The sequence below is a fragment of the Ceratosolen solmsi genome, unplaced genomic scaffold (assembly GCF_000503995.2).
Source record: "Ceratosolen solmsi marchali unplaced genomic scaffold, CerSol_1.0 scaffold58, whole genome shotgun sequence".
Classification (NCBI taxonomy): domain Eukaryota; kingdom Metazoa; phylum Arthropoda; class Insecta; order Hymenoptera; family Agaonidae; genus Ceratosolen; species Ceratosolen solmsi.
In genome coordinates, this window is record NW_011948447.1 from 301,807 (window position 1) to 319,764 (window position 17,958).

At 23.7% G+C, this 17,958-nt stretch overlaps 4 protein-coding genes across 4 annotated transcripts in view; all 4 read left to right on the forward strand.

The window, feature by feature from the left end:
* The first annotated feature begins 200 nt into the window (after positions 1-200).
* l(2)34Fd (nucleolar protein 10 lethal (2) 34Fd) lies at positions 201-3,578 on the forward strand. Its single transcript, XM_011504648.1, has 11 exons — positions 201-266; positions 346-391; positions 698-912; positions 998-1,134; positions 1,214-1,426; positions 1,487-1,715; positions 1,935-2,354; positions 2,419-2,695; positions 2,982-3,222; positions 3,294-3,390; positions 3,473-3,578. Exons 1-11 carry the CDS (start codon positions 201-203, stop codon positions 3,575-3,577), a joined length of 2,046 nt encoding a protein of 681 aa, XP_011502950.1. The 3' UTR covers position 3,578.
* A 917-nt stretch (positions 3,579-4,495) lies between these two features.
* On the forward strand, positions 4,496-6,436 carry LOC105366268 (Gustatory receptor-like Holozoa). The gene is made up of 6 exons (XM_011504649.1): positions 4,496-4,630; positions 4,759-5,013; positions 5,109-5,477; positions 5,557-5,737; positions 5,810-6,022; positions 6,097-6,436. Exons 1-6 carry the CDS (start codon positions 4,533-4,535, stop codon positions 6,337-6,339), a joined length of 1,359 nt encoding a protein of 452 aa, XP_011502951.1. The 5' UTR covers positions 4,496-4,532; the 3' UTR covers positions 6,340-6,436.
* Positions 6,437-9,362: 2,926 nt separating this feature from the next.
* RFeSP (Rieske iron-sulfur protein) lies at positions 9,363-11,650 on the forward strand. The gene is made up of 4 exons (XM_011504651.1): positions 9,363-9,651; positions 10,272-10,424; positions 10,503-10,680; positions 11,222-11,650. The coding sequence occupies exons 1-4, from the start codon at positions 9,444-9,446 to the stop codon at positions 11,505-11,507; spliced, it is 825 nt and encodes a 274-aa protein (XP_011502953.1). The 5' UTR covers positions 9,363-9,443; the 3' UTR covers positions 11,508-11,650.
* Positions 11,651-15,366: 3,716 nt separating this feature from the next.
* Positions 15,367-17,958, forward strand: part of chinmo (Chronologically inappropriate morphogenesis) — a 63,584-nt gene continuing 60,992 nt past the window's right edge. Inside the window, exon 1 of the mRNA XM_011504652.1 lies at positions 15,367-15,511. Coding sequence (XP_011502954.1) covers positions 15,505-15,511 — 7 coding nt within the window. The 5' untranslated portion in view covers positions 15,367-15,504. The remainder of the gene's footprint in view (positions 15,512-17,958) is intronic.

The window sequence follows — 17,958 nt, forward strand, 5'->3', positions numbered from 1 at the left end:
GTAACAAAATTTCCTATCGATTAAATTTAGTACTATATATATATATATTGAAATTAGAGTGTAAGAAAATAGCGGAAATGACGTACATTGTAGACATATTGAAACTATTTTCCACCAGATTTAATTATTATTCACGTGTTTTTTTTAGAATTATGTTATATTTTTAATCATTTAAAGATTTTACATAGTTTATTTATAATATGCAGGTTTCGTATCCAAACGATGTAAAAATATATTATTTAAGTGCTGGGAAAAGTCTTCCAGAGGTGAGTAATTTAAAACTTTATAAAGAGGTTATATTGACTTATTATTTTTTATTTAATCAATACTTTATAATGTTAAAAGTGGTTAACTGAAAGGAAAAGGAGGAATTTAGTCAAGAAAAATGTTGGCAAGTATAATAAAATATCTGTGACTTTTATATGTTTACAAATTAAAACTACTGTATATTTAAGAATTAAATATTTATTTTATTTTTGTTTTCTTGATTATTTATTGTTTTTATTGACTATAATATTTCTATTTGAAAATATGTTGATATGAAGAGAATAATCATTTTTCTAAAACATTTAATAGAATGTTATTGTAAAAAATTTAACTATATAATAATTATATATATCATGGAATTTATTTCATGAAAATAACTATATTTGAGATTTGAGAATATTAAATATAAGTTAAACAAAAACATTCATAGATATTCGAAGACGTATCGAGCTTATTCAAGATTTTGACATGCCAGGTGTTAGCACATCGATTAAGTTATCCAGAGACGGTCAGTATGTTTTCGCAACTGGAATATATAAGCCCAGAATGAAATGTTTTGATGTAAATCAATTATCATTAAAATTTGAAAGATGCTTTGACTCAGAAGTAGTTACATTTGAAATATTATCTGATGACTACAGTAAAGTGAGTAAAATATATTATTATATTAGATTTATAATTGAATTTGTATTTATTATATTACAAGTTTATAATTTAATTTATTTTATAGCTAGTATTTCTGCATTGTGATAGGCATGTTGAATTTCATGCTGCTCATGGTAAATATTATAGATTGAGGATGCCAAGATTTGGAAGAGATATGCAATATCATTATCCATCTTGTGATCTATTTCTTGTTGGAGCCAGGTAATTCATTGATATATTAACATATGAATGTAAGCTTTTTAATTGAAATTCACAATTTATTGTTACAATTCATTTTTAGCAATGAAATATACAGACTAAATCTTGAAAGAGGACAGTTTTTACAACCTTTCATATCCGATAGTTCAGCAATAAATAAATGTACTATAAATCCTGTTCATCATTTATTATTAATAGGTAATAATGAAGGTAAAGTAGAAGCTTGGGATCCACGAACCAAAAATAAAGTTGGAATATTAGATTGTGGTTTTAGTTGTATCAAACAACATCACAAGTAAGTAAAGTATTAATTATGTTTAATAAGATTGTTTGTATTATACATTCATATTTCCAGAATGGAAACAATACCATCAATTACTTCTTTAAAATGCGACAGTGGTTTAACCTTAGGAGTAGGGACAATAACAGGTCAAGTTTTGATGTATGATATTAGATCTAATAATCCATTTATGATAAAAGATCATATGTATAATTTACCAATAAAAAATATTGAATTCCATAAAAGTATGGATTTAGTATATTCTATGGACAGCTCTGTTGTTAAAATATGGGAAAAACAAACTGTAAGATAAAGTATTTTATTTTTAAATTGTTTATTAATGTATTATTGATTAACCTTGAAGTAACTAATTTTGGATTGCCTACAAATAAGTATTATAATTATATTTATTGTTATGACATCGAATATTGAACATTGTTTAAAACAGAATGTTTGCTTATAACTTTAAAAATATTAGATATAACGTTATACACATATATTAATTATATACATTTAAATTTAGGGTAAAATATACACATCCATTGAAGCACAGTCAGATTTTAACGATTTATGTATCATTCCAAATACTGGTATGATGTTTATGGCTAATGAAAATACAAAAATACAATCTTATTATATACCTAGTCTTGGTCCTGCCCCAAAATGGTGCGCTTTCCTTGATAACCTCACAGAAGAACTTGAAGAATTAAATTATAAAACAATTTATGATGATTATAAATTTGTAACAGACAAAGAGTTAGACGAATTGGGTTTATCACATTTAAAAGGCACTCCTTTATTAAGAGCGTATATGCATGGTTTTTTCGTGGATGTCAGATTATATAAAAAAGCTAGAGATATTACGAAACCATTTGAATATGAAGAATATAAGAAAATTAAAATACTGGAAAAGATCAAGGAAGAAAGACCTAACAGAGTACAAGTAAATTATTATATTATTTACTTAAATTTTCGTAATTAGGTATTATATAAATATTTGTGTACAGGTACAAAAACTACCAACAGTTAATACAAATTTAGCTTTAAAGTATATAGATAATGAACTGATTGAAAATTCTAAGAAAAAGAAAAAAGCAATGCCCAATTTGTTAGAAGATAATCGATTTAAAGCTTTATTTGTAAATCCCGACTTTCAAATTGATATTAATTCTGAAGAATATGCTTTACTTAATCCTGTAATTTCACAAATGGATAAAACAAAAAAACAAGGTATTAGTAAGGCACGACACAATGAAAATAATATTATGGATAATCATAATACAGGTAAACAATTTAATTGTGAACTAATTTTATAATTTATACAATTTGAAGTTTATACATAACACACGTTGTATGATATAAATATGTGTATTAAAGTATAATGAAATTTTAAGTTAAGTAAAAAAATAATTATATCTTAAATAATTGATTTTATATAAATTCCAACATGTACAAATCAAAATTTTTTAATAAATGAATGTGCACACATCTGTTGCGTACAGGTGTATATTTTATTGATGAATCGTCAATATAGTTTATAAATTAAATATTATTATTATTAAAAATACAGAAAATTTGCACTCTGAAGATGAAGATATGGCTGATAGTAGTTCAGAAGATGAAAAACCATGGGTAAAAGAAGTACAAAAACAATACAAATTAGTAAAGGAAAACGAGAAACTATTCGAAATAGAAGAAAAAAGAAATACAAAGAATCCTGCTAAACAACTTTCAAATAAAAAATCAAAATTTTATGAAATAAAAAATGATGTTGATGACAATACATACAAATATATGAAAAAACGTATTAAGTAAGCTACAATAATTTTCATATGAAAGTGTATTTGATTATAAATAATGTTTATTTTATATTCATATTTAGAACCAGTCTTGGTGATAGATTACAAAAAACGGAATCCAATGTAATGAATGTATCAGGATCAAGGGGAAATAAAGAAATAACATTCACTATGTCAAAAGTACAGTAGTTATGATTCATTAACGAATATTTTTATATTTTTAAAAATCTAATATGTTAAATAAATAATTATCATATTACAGAAAAAGTTTAATAGAAAAGAAAATCAAGGTAAAGGTAGACAAGAGTTCAAACATTTATTAAGACCTGCAAGAAATATAGAAAAAGGTAGAAAAGTGAAATATTAAATGTAGGTTAATAAATTATGAATTTCTTATTGTATAAGTGTAAATAAAATTTATTTTTAGATTAATTACTGTTATTTTTTGTTTTATTTCTTTTTATTTTATAAACTTGCGATTATGTATAAAAAAAATCTTATGCCTTATTTCAAGTCATATCTCTTAAGTAAAAGGTGAAGTGTCATCAGTTACCACTGATATGTAGTTTACAGATATATATATACTTTTTGAAATATTAACTAGATGCCAGAAATATGTTTGATTCAGAGTAGTTTAGAGTAGTATTTTTAAATACTTTTATAAAATTTGTGAACAATATTAACAAATTAGATGTTGTATTTGTTTATTTTCTAAAATAAAAAAGTTTAAGAAAAATTATATGTATATTGAAGAAATGTTAAATAATTTGTATTAAGAACAAAAAATGAACATTGTGGGTAAGAACATAAATTACACTTTTTTTGGAGCAGTTGGCTTTCTTATATACTTTTATGCGCGCGCTCTTATATTTGGATGTATAATAATAAAGAGAGATAAGTAGATAAAGACATACAAAATATTTATTAAACTTTCCTGAAAGTTCATAATACAAAATGAAGGTAAGTTTTGATATTTATATTTCCATTAAATTTAGTTTATAGGGAAATTCTTATATATTCAAAATCAAAACAGTTTGTACTCAGTATTTAATCAACAGAATACTTTACTTGTTTATAAGCTTGATTAATTATGAAATAATCATACAGGTCAAACTACATAAGCAATTAAATAAAGTATTGAAATATTTAAAAAATTAATTATATTAATTGTATAAAAATTAAAAATTAAATTTTAATGAAATATTAATACATAATTGAAAAATAATTTTTTTATTGAAAATGTATAATAATTTTTGTATTAAAACAATATTTTTCATTTGTGTTTATATTCAAATTGTAGACAAGTCTGAGTGATTCCTTGAATGATCAAGAAACTTCTTCATCAAAACAGTCTTGCAATGAACTTCATCAATCGTCAATTCCATCACTTTTATCAGATTTACAATTACATAGCACTGAAGTAAGATTAATTTATAATTAATTAATTATCGATTTTGTATAATGTTTAATAATAAATATTAATGTTATTTATATATAATATATAGAATTTAATAATATTTGGTAAAAAAATAATTTTATGTTTATAAGATTTGTATTATATCAGATTGGCGAAATAGCAGAAATGCCTGATTATGAAAATTTAAGTACATCTGCAGTACTACATTACTGTAAATATAAAATCTTAAAACCATATTTAAGACTTTTAGGAGTAATGGGCTTACGACCAAATAGCGAAGAAAATGAATATTTTTCTCACTACTGTATTATAGCTAATTTTCATATTTTTCAAGTAATTACTTTTATGTGTATTGGATATGTACTACAATTTATGGCATGCTATAGGTAAAGTTTATATTATAATTATTTAATTGGCATTTTATAATTAAAATATTTATTACACTATAATTTTTATAAAATTATATCTTATATTTCAATAGAAGAGATCGAGGATTTTGTTATGCAGTTGCAATGCTAGAGAAAGAAGTTATATCAAAAACTCATACTTATGAAAAAATGTGTGACGGGAATACAATATTTTCTTATTTTATTCCAAGTGCTTTACACTTAATAGCATATTTATATACAGTTTATTTATTTCGAATTAAAGAAAATGAGCAATTACAAAATCTTATGGAAAGAGCTTTTTTATTATCTTCAAATCCAACTAATCGAGGTAGTCAAAAGCGTTTAGTTCGTATTCTATGGCTGTTCATTGGTTTAGGTGTTGTATGGATGATAATGGCTTTTACAGCTGTGAGTTTAATGACCGTTAAAGAAGTTGTTACTTTTCAATGGTTGAAATATAGGTAAAAAATGTATATTATTTATTTTTGTTTACTTTGTCCTATTATTTAATGTGATTCTACGAGATATATTAATTTTCAGTTCTTATAATATAAAAATAGTTCTTAAAGTTTTTCTAATCCTTTGCACATTATGGCATGATATGGTTCAAGGGACAATTATTACAAGTTATTGTTTACAGGGACAATTGCTAATATCACATTTACAATTTTTACGAGTAAAGTTACTTCAACATACCATGCCAGGATTAGAATGGATGAAGGTATTTTAAATGATCTAAGGGATGTTCATCGTAAATAAATATTTAATTTCAAAATATCATTTTAATTTACAGGAAATAAGTGAGTTTCGAAAATTACTAAAGTATTTTAACGATGACTATGGTCCAGCAGTGTGTATTTATACAGTTGTAAATGTCTCTTGGGCTATGTCTGGTACAACTTGGTTATTGAAATATAGCGAGAACATTCATAATAATTCTCTTTCATGTGTCAGTATAGTTAATGTGATTCTTTGGATTTGGATATCAACAGTTCCATTTATACAGGTACATTAATATGTATTATTGAATATATAATAAACAGGTAATAAAAAATACAATTAATTATTATAATTTATTAGGCAGCTCGTTTAACTACAGCTTGTTCCATGATTCAAAGTACGGGACATGAGGTACGTGTTAGGCCTTTTGTATATCAAAGTACACCAGGAGAAGATTTGGATACTTTACTTTTATATACATCATCGTTAAAAATGTGTGCTAGGCTTTATAGAGTTCCAATTACAGGCAGATACTTATGTCTTTTACTGATACTTGGGAGTGTAGCCAGCCTTACCTTAGGACAGTGTCACTTTTTTTCATAATTTTCTTCTATTTGAAATAGTTACATGACTTTTGAATTAGATAATTGAAATATTTACTTCGTGGAAAGTATTTTTCGATATTTTAAATTTATTTCAATGAATTTAGTATAATTTTTAAAGTATACGTATATAATACGTTTCAAATATTTAATTATTGTATAATTTTAAATGTATGAAATTGGATTTTACAATAATTATAAGTTATATATTTTAAAGAAGCTGTTATCACAATTAAAAATGGTGTAATTAGTAAAATAAAATAAAATAATTTTCTTGTTAAATAAGCACTCTTATTCATATTAACAATAACAATATTTTAAAAGTAATTTATATATTATAATACCTAACTAGATCTCAAAAATAGTAGTAAAAGAAGGAATATTAAAAGAGTAAAATTTGTAAAAAAATTTAATTAATATTATATCTTTGTCAATTTTTTATAATATGAAATATATAATTGTATTCTTAAACATGAAAAATATTAATTTCTGTAGTAGATGTTTACGAATTTTTAAAACATATGACAACAATTTTATTAAATCATTGGTTTTCCATTCAGCTTTAATTTAATAATTTATTAATTTTTTAAATAATTAGTATTTTTTCTATTTGAATAAATATAGATCTTATGTCTTAATATTAAATTTTACAATTCCTGAATAGTTTATTATAAATAGTAACTAATTTTACTGTTTCAAATCAACAAAATAATTTTAATATTCATTAATATGAGTAAAATACGTAAAATCATATCAACAAAAAGTAATTACATTTTTTTAATGTTTGCCTGGCTACTGCTCATTCTTTTTAAAATAGAATTTTATTATCATTATAATATAAAGTATAACATTTCTTGAACTTAAAAAATTATAAAATAATACTTAATATCAATTTATAAAATTAAATAAGAAATCTTAATCAAATAAAAGCACATACAATTGGGAAATTAAAGTTATTAAATTCGTAAAATAGAATAAATAAGTAGTTACAATAATATTTCTGTCTTTTTATAAATAGTAAATATGCGGAAATTATACATGAGAAAAAATAATTTCATTGTTTAATCATTTTCAATTTAATTATTAATTCATCTATTTTATTTATTCAATTAACTATTCAATGCAATAAATAATGGTAAATGACTTAAATAATTATTTTTTAAAATGTAGAAAGAAAACAAATACAATAATATATTGAAGGAAAGAGGGAATTATAGAAATAAAATAATTATTAAATAAAAAAATATATTTAAGGACAGAGAGGATTATTAGAGAATGAAAATAATTAAAATAGAATAATAGAAATATTAAATTAAGAAAACTAAATTGTTTATATAGTGTATTACAACATATAATATATAAACAATTTAGTTCTTTTTATATTATATACAATTAAAATAAGAAATTTATTCCATTAACAAAATATTCATTTAATAAAGTTAAATAGTACCAAATATAAATAATACGAAATTAAAATAAATATATATATATATATATAAGACAAACAATATTTTTATAATTATATTAATTATGTAAATCCAAAAACAATGTGTGTATTATCAAATAGAATATGCATATATTTAGTAATTCATAAGTTCATTATTAATTACTAAATTGGTTTATTATAGGCTTATTTTGATCGACTGAAGTTTGAATCACCATGTTTATATATAATATTTAAATATTTTAATTTTTTTTAACGATATTTATTATGTAGATAAAATAATAATAGCATTGGATTTTGTTTGTGATTTAGAAACTATGATTTATACTGACTGGACATTTATTGATTAATCGCTCGAAACATATGAATATTCATTTTATAACAAAGTTACAATAAATTAATAGTAAACAAATAATATAAATAAATATTTAAATTAAATTCTGATATATCAAATAATTAAAAAAAATATACTATTAATACCAATTTTCACTTATTTTACTACAAATTTTTAATATTATAATGATAATAATGAAGCTTTTGTTACCAAAATTATGGCAATTGAAATTTTATATTAATTAGCATACAAATTCATATCAATTTATTAACTAATATAATGATAAAGAATAAATTCACGACAAAATTTAAACAACTGTATTAATAGAATTACTAACTTGAGTAATGGATTGTAAAAAATATACATGCTGTATTATTTTAATTTATTGCATAAGACATTTCCAATATTCAATATATCAAAAATCAATGATTTTCTTCAAATTAAATATAAATGATTTTTTTGGAAAATGTTTATTATAAATATATAAAAAAATTTTAAAAAATTTTATTTTAATTTCTTTTACTAATTTAATAAAACAAAAATGTTATTAGAGAACAAAATTAATTAAGTAGTAAGTTTATAAATTCAACAATGCATTTGTATTGTAAATAACCTAATCAATACTAAATTTCAAATTTCCTTTCTCGTTAGGATTCTGCCAATTTGAAGTAAAACAACAAAAAGCATCTACAGATTCCTCTGAAATAGAATTTGTCAACATTCCTCTCATCTGCTACTTGCATGTAGAAATAAATTCATTAAAGTTCATAATTCAAAGTAAAATGTATTTTATATTTAAAATGATCATGAAATATGTATAATATATTTTCAGAGAAACTTATTTGAAATAAAGATTAGAAAAGAAATATTATTTAATACAATTCTAATCTAGATGCTATTTGCGTTACCTTCCAGCTTAGATGATCCGTTGTAAATTAGTAAAAAGTGACAACTGATTCAGTTACGAATACTCTGTCATACAAAATTTCTGTAATAATTTTAACCTTTATATTGTGTTTTCCCAAAATTTGTTCACTTACAGATTATAAGTAGGAATATAATTAATACTTAAAAGGTAATTCATCAAAAAATTAATTATTTTACATAACTTTGTATAAATATATATGTTATATGCAACAGTAATAACATAATCTCTAAAGTATATTTTTATTCCTTAATTTTTAACTTATAGTGATATTTGTTGTTGGAGTTAGGGAATTTTGTGCTTTAGAAGTTTACTTCACTTTCTTTGAAGACAATTACTAACGACACCTACATCTTTTGTCGTCTGGTGGTTACGTCGTCGGGTACGGCGAACTCCTGAAAAATGAACGTGATTGCCAAATCGACGAATATTGCACCCTTTGTGAAGGCTACAATTAATGTCATCTCCACGGGACTAAAACCGGTGGCATCAACGAGCAAGATATTACGCAAGGAATTTGTAATACCTTCGATTGAACGTACTACCAGCTATACTCTTTATCAAGACATTCAATTTCTGGGGCCTCTACGTATAACTTTGGGAATTGGCGGTATGTTATTTCAAGAAAATTAAATTTTACTGTTTATCTTATTTTATTAAAAAAAACGCTTATCAATGACTCTATTAAGCCTTGTAAATATTTATTTTTTAATTATAATTATATAATCAGTTTAAGAATGCATGTATACAATACGGAATTCTACATTATCGATCAATGATATTAAATATTAATAAACCGTAATTCAACAAAAATATTAATTACTACATTGGATTGTTACGATTGAATATTAATTGAATATATTTGATATTGTGTTTTATACTTTAAAAGATATTATCTTAACCAACGAGGTTAATCTTGATGGATAAATTGCTAAACATAACTATAGAAACATATAGTGGATCTATAATTCTATTTCAAGATACAATCTTTGAATATTGCATATATCCTACAATTATTATTAATGCAACACGTAGTTAGTAATCCTAAAAAAAATAAATATTAATTTTAGTACCCACTTATTTTAATATTGATTATATCATCAAGTTAATAAATAAAAAAATATTTTCAAAATATATAATTTAATATGTAATAATTAAAGAATATTTGTAAAGATTAGTTTATATCTTTATAATATTCATGATATTGGAAATATTTAAAAATATTTTTAGTAAATTCACAAGTAATGCAGCGAAGGTTAGCACACACTGACATTAAAGTCCCAAATTTTGATTCTGTTCGCAAAGATAATTTTAAAAATCCAAATATTCGTAAAATGGACAATTCATCAACACCAAAAGCATTTTCATATCTTTTATCAGCAGGTAAAATATATTATTTGCTTACAATGAACACATTTAACATTTTCAATAAAGTTCATTGGTTTTTATTAATTTCTACAGGTGCTGGAGTTGCTAGTGCGTATACAACAAAAACATTTGTAGAACAGATTATATTTTCTTTTAGTGCCTCTGCAGAGGTCTTGGCTATGGCTAAAATTGAAATTAAATTAGATGCTATTCCTGAAGGAAAAAATGTTGTATTTAAATGGCGTGGAAAGCCTCTTTTTATTCGTCACAGGTTTATATAGATAAAATTAATCTCATAATTAATTTATAATATAAGAATTATAGCTAAATTCTATATTTCAAATTAAGAAATCCACATTTTTGTAAATATTAGATATTTTTTATATGTTCTTGTATGTATTATATCCATTGATAATAAAATTTTATAATTTAATGTTACTTAAAATATTCATAATAAGAATGAATAATAAGATATTCTATATCAATTATAATTTAGTATGTGGTTTAAAATTATTTGATAATAATTATAAGGCAAATTATATATTCTTTTTATTTTTGCTAAATTATTATTTCTATATTCAAGGAAATGAAAATTTTAATTTCTAAATATATTATATATATAATAAATATAAAATAAAAATATTTAAATGTAAATTAAAACTTAATCTAAAATATTTTTGAAAACTATTAGAATTTATTAAATATTTACATATATATTAGATATTCAGGATATCAGTAGTATATATTTACATATTTGAATACAGAATTTTTTTCAATTATTACTAAAAAATTATATTCATTTTTATATATAGAACTGCTACTGAAATAGAGACTGAAAGCAAAGTTGATGTTTCTACTCTGCGTGATCCTGAAGCTGACACAGATAGAGTACAAAAACCTGAATGGTTGGTTGTGATTGGAGTTTGTACACATTTAGGTTGTGTACCAATTGCAAATGCTGGTGAATTTGGTGGTTATTATTGCCCTTGTCATGGTTCACATTATGATGCTAGTGGTAGAATTAGAAAAGGACCAGCACCTCTAAATCTAGAGGTTCCTCAACATCAATTTGTAGATAATCTACTTATTGTTGGTTAACTTTTTACTTACTCCAACAAATCGTAGAAATATCACTGTTTTCTTTTTCAAAAAAATCTGTACAAGAAATGTTTTGATCTACAATTATTATCATCATAAAATAAAATTGCATATCTCTGTAATTTTATTGATTGGAAAATTAATGTGATAACTGTCATCAAAAATAGTGATGAAGTTGTACATTTTATAAAATAAACGTTAAATGATTTAAAATAATTAATCACAATATCTTTATTTAATTTTTGTAAAATAATAATAATAAATTTACTAATAGCATGCGATATAAGGTTTTTAAAATTGATTAATTAAAACTAATTTTTAGAAATAAATTTGTAGATAATTTCTGATTTATTTATTTTTGTTTATTTAATTAACCAAATTTGAAAAGTAGAGAAATAAAAACAATGAAATTAATAAAATTCTTTATTCATAAAATAAGGTATATCAATTAATTTAATAAAACTACTTTTTTAAATTAGTGAATGACATTATTCTTATTATAATTAAATATATAAAGATATCGAATAATTTTAATTTTTAGCGATTGAAATATTTACTTTAATATTATGCAATTATTTATATATGTAAATGTGTGCAAAATATGGATATAAAAGATAAATTCAAGAAAATATTCAGCAATTGTATTTTTATTATTAAGTTATCAACTAAAACTAATTCAATGATACGGGTTTAAAATGATTCAGATTAATATTTTAAAAATTACTTTTTTTAATACAACAAATCACATTAGTTAGATTAATAATTAAATAATAAAAGGAAGTTTATTGAATTAAATAATTATAATAGCTTCGAAGTTAATAAAATTATGCATCCGAAAGAAAGTATATAAAGACAAAGAAGCTAGTAATAAGATTACTAATCTCTAGATATCCAATATATTTCCGGTTAAAAACTAAAAATTGAAATGAATGCAATACCGTAAGGTGGCGCTTACAGCGAGCGCATCAAAATGTAGGTTTTTACGATCTTTGATAAAGTTAACTGTACAAACTCACCGAGTAGGGGTTGAAACGCGCACGTAATTCACATTAATTCATACGACAGTTGTCGGTCTTCTTCGCTGCCGGCAGCGTGAGTATGGCGCGAGTGTTAAGACAAGGGAAGGAATAAAATTTTTTATTTTCAAATCGTTAATTTTTTAGACTATCGTCTTGCGTCATTGTTATTCATGTAACAAATATTTTAAATTCCGAATTTTTGTTATAATTTGTATCAGTTCAAGAAACTTGTAGAAATTCCAGACTCAAACGAAGGTGAATTATGTTTTTGATTTATAGTAGGTTAGGTTTAATTGAAATAAATTTTAATTGCTTCGTTTTGGATGTAATTTGATATCTTATGCATGCATGTTCACAATAATAATTATATGCGGGTAAATATATATATGTACCCACAGATATATAAGTATATAAATGGAAATATATATATATATATATATATATATATATATATATATTTATTTACTTAATTTATTTCTAACCGTTATTTATTATTTATTAATTATCTATTTATTTATTATCTGATTACTTTATTGTGCAGAAAGGAAAATGACCTTAATATATTCATAAATTCTGATGTTAGATTATTTTATCGTTAAAATTGCTTTTATTTGTACATATCAAATACTGACTTTTTATATACAAAGTAGATTTTTATTTCAAACGAACAAAATGATTTAATAAAAATATAAATTTATAAAATTTATAAATTATGGATATTATTTACTCAATGTTAATTTAATTAATTTAGTTAATATATAAAAATCTTAAATTTTAATAAAGTTTTTATATATATAATTTTTAAATGCTTACTCACTATAAGTTTACAAATTTGTAAAACATTCTTAAGCAATAAACTTTTGTTTAATATTTATTTATTTTGATGAGTTTTGCAATATAAATAAAATTTTTGAAAATATTTTTGATCACTTTTATGATGAATGAATATTTTTTACATCTATTTTATATTGATATTTTTCTTAGTACTGTTCATTTAATTTGTGGGTAGAATTTTAGTTGAATAATTAAGTAGAATAATAATTAAATATATTTTATACAGTATACATATAATTGTTTATATGCATGAAATACATTTTATCTGTTTTTGGTATATATTAAATATATTATTTACTAGTGTATTAAAGTAAAATAAGAATTTTATTTAATAAGCAACTTATAAAAAACTTGTAAATTAGGAAATCTATATAAAAGTTTTCACATAGATTGTTAATCGTATAGAAAATATACGTACTTTGTTCAATGTCACCCCCTTAGTTAAGTCAAATACAGAAATAAAGTGAACAGGTAATTGAGCTCTGTCGTGAAGGAGTCCACAATGTTAAGCCGATATACAATTAGACAATGAAGATTTGGCTTTGGTACACATTTCTCAAACATATTTATAATTTTGATAAAAATATTAAACGCATTGTATACGTGTGATAGACCGAAGTTTGGCGTTTAGCAAGAGCATTGTAAAGTGCAAGCCAATAGCCGCGAATTGCAGAATCGAGTTTTTCCTTCTTGTTTGTCAAGGAGGGAGAAGGATTTGTATTCCCTTCGATCGTACACCGCTAGCTTCCTATACAAACACATGCACGGCATTCACATGTGTGTAAAGAGAAAATTGCAAGTGCGTGTGCTTTCGAAAGTGAGTGGGCCAACCCTTGGCAACGGAGAATCAATAGATGCGCATTGCATCTTACCCCTCTTTGCCTCTCATCCTTTTACCCCACCCCTCTTTCTCGCTCGATTCATTTCGTCGACTCCCCTTGCACTATATCGCTCATTTGGCCAGTGCCTACCTCCTACATTTTAGGGGCTCGGGAAACAATTCTTATAGTAGACACAGTAGGTACAGTACAAAAATACTAGCACACTTACGACATCTTTCTCCTTTATTGTTTGAATAGAGGCATCTCTTAGGACTATTACGTTTTTATTTACGTACATTGAAAAATGTATTATATTTACCCCTGGGACATTTTTGGAATTCTGTCTTGTTATCTTATTATTGTATTTTATTTTTATTTTTGGGCTGTCCTTTGAGTTTTCTTATCGTTTTACTTATTAAAAAAATTTTATAAGAAATTTTGTTTCTTCGTCTAATTAAATATTTGCAGTTTCGAAAATGTATATGCATGCATGATTTTACATAATAATTATAAAATAATATGTTATAGCCAATGCAATTGTAGGAAAAATACATTTGTAAAAAATTTTCATATTATCTAAAATTTTTTAAAGTTTAGAAAAATTGAAAATGTATCTTGCGTTGAAAAACTGTTAAATTAATGTAAAAATTGTATGTAATTAAATAAGCAAGCTAAATATTAAAACTATTACCGTTTGAAATTTTATTCCATAAATTATAAATTTATATATTTAAATTCACATAAATTCATTGTATATGCAATTTCAAACAATGTATTTGAAAGATTTAACATATTTTACATTTTATAATTTAATAAATTATCTTCTTTCATAAATTCTATTGAATATTATTTACTACTTACTATTGAACTATCTCTGAGGCTTTATTTTGAATTAAACAAAACTTTCTAAATTATTTGTATAAAAATATACTTGTCAATTACTCATATTTGATATATGGTGATTTATATGGTAATATCGAGATATTGCGTTTGATATGATAAAATTTAAATAAAATATAATTTATCTATAATATTTTATAATCTGGAATAAATATACACGATTAAACATTTATCTAATGTATGGATGTCTATATTCAATTTTAGCAATGTAAAGGTCCAATCAGATTATTTTAATTTTATTGTTATTATTAAAATTATCTACTATATTATTTTTTTGTTACAGATTTATATAAATTTAGTTAACGATATATTTCATGCCGAAATATGAAAAATGGGATATTTTTCTAAGCCCAGCGAACATCAGCAAAGGGAGAAAAACAATATTTTTTTGTAATGATTGTATAACTTTCACGTACGGAGGATATGTCAGGTATATAAATGTGTATCTTATTGATTTATTTTATATTTATTTAATATAGCATTAAGAGAAATATATCATAAACATATAACACTTTATATATAAAAAAGTATATTCTAAAATTTCTATATGATTTTAATCAAAATACATAATTAAATAAAAATTTACGGTTAGCAAATCGATGATAAACTTTTATTAAAAAATACGTACTTTCTAATACTTGTATTCGAATTTTCCTTGCAGTCCTGTTTTTGCCAAACATTCCTATTTCACACCTTGAGAATATAATGGTGAAAAAATTCTAATAAGATACCCCGCCCGATTTAATATTTTTAATTATTATTTTGTAACTTGACTTGTTCAATATATTGCATAATATTTATCTACAAATATGAAACTTTGTTTGATTTAGAGTATTTCTCCTCTTATGACTCCAAATAATATTACTTTTACAAATTCGTAAGTATATGAAGATGAAAATATGTGATTCTTTAATTTTGAAATGTTTTTATGATAATGGTATTTGTTAAGAAGTATCCAATAAATAATGAATAAAATTTTGTTTGAAAAATATTAAACTATGTTGAGTTTTTAAGCTATTAAAATATCCAAAAGTAAAACGAATAAATCTTCTAGTATTCGTGCGCAATGGATGCAAATGTAGATAACAGGCAGTGTTGCAATGCAATGCATCTCAAGGCTTTTTATCGATTTAGTCGATAGTTTATATCGATTTATATCGATAGGACGTTTTTAATAACATAAACCTTCATCGAAAACTTAGAAGACAGGCAGAAATTGAAAAAAATAAAGAAAACAAAAAAGCAGTCAAATATAGATACAAAAAATCAGAAACGTAAGTACGAAAGGTTATATACGATTTTCATATTGAAGGTCATAGGTGAAAGATTGAAAGCAAAAGTGCTTTGCTTATAGACTACCTTAATTACATTTGCGTTTGTGTTCGTGCACATATGAGTCCCGGACCACGGCGCGCTCAAGCTCGTAGAAAAATTTTAACGCATATACACACGTGAAAAGAGACATAGCATGGAAAGAGGTTAATGATTTCTTTTTCCGAGGTCGAGGACTGTTGCCGGGTACAGGTTGCTTCTCAACCCACCCTTACTTTTCTTTGCCCTCGCCCTTCATCATTCTGGACCACGGGATTCGTCTCGTTCTCCCTCCTTTACTTTCCCTCACATCGACGAACTTCTCACGTTGCCATATACCCCTACATCGAGTCAAAAGGACTGGAGGAGGGCTCAAGGGGTACAAGACTTATCCCCACTCCACGCGTATTTCAGTAGCGTGCCAACTAGGGGCGGTGTTCGTCTCTACGCCTCTCTTTTACATCGACGCTTAACCAGCGTTGATAAAAATGTAAATATCAGAATCGCGATTCATAATTGCGATCTTTGAACGCGTCAACCTTTATTTATTGTGATCTGAACTATTCCACAATCTTTTTATGTGTATATCAAACATGTATCAATTATGAAACGAATGGCAATTTTATATAAAAAAAAAATTACACTGAATCAATCATTTGCATGGGCGTACGCGCGCATGTGTATAGATATATATTCAAATAAAGAGCTAATAATATTTGTTTTATTTAGTATATAAAATTTTTAATATGACGAAGGTGAGAAGTTGAAAAAATTTAAATATTTCGGATTTCATTATGAATAGTAATAGTTATACAATCAGTTATTAAACTCCAGGTAGAAAATAAAAGAATTTACAACGTCATACTTTTAGAAAAAGTCTTCATTGCTTAATCTGCTAATGTTCAAAAAGAACATAAGTTAATTATTTTATATTTTAACATCCTGCCATAACACTTGCATAATAATTATTAGACAAATCTTAATTAAAGATATTAATGAAATGAAACACACGTTGCTTAATATCTTAAATACTACTTAGTAGATTTTTCATCTATATACTTAGAATTTTAATTTAACTACAAACAAAGATACGATTTCATTTTTTACTTACTTTCCATTGAAGTGTTGTAATTATTGTACTTAATATCATCACATTGATTTGACTATAATCATATATAATTATTAGTCTTTTAGAAAATTTCAAAACATTTAAATGAAAAAAGAATAAAATAAATTAAATAAACTTATTTTGCAGTAAAATATCATAAATGTAGAAAATAATTAATCGTCTACTTCTACAAATAATATTAACTTTAGGAATAGCAAAAATATCTCTTACAACATAATAAATTTAAAAATAGAATCAATCTTTAGTCTATCAAAATTCTTTTTTTTACAATTAATAAATAATTGAATATTTTTCTATTTTAGATAAATGAAAAGCTGTTACAAAATATTTTTGATAATAATTTGTTTAAACATTTTTTTTGCGATAAATTGTTTTTTTTATATAATATATCTTTTTAATTACATTAATGTATTCTTAATTAAATTGAATAGAATGTA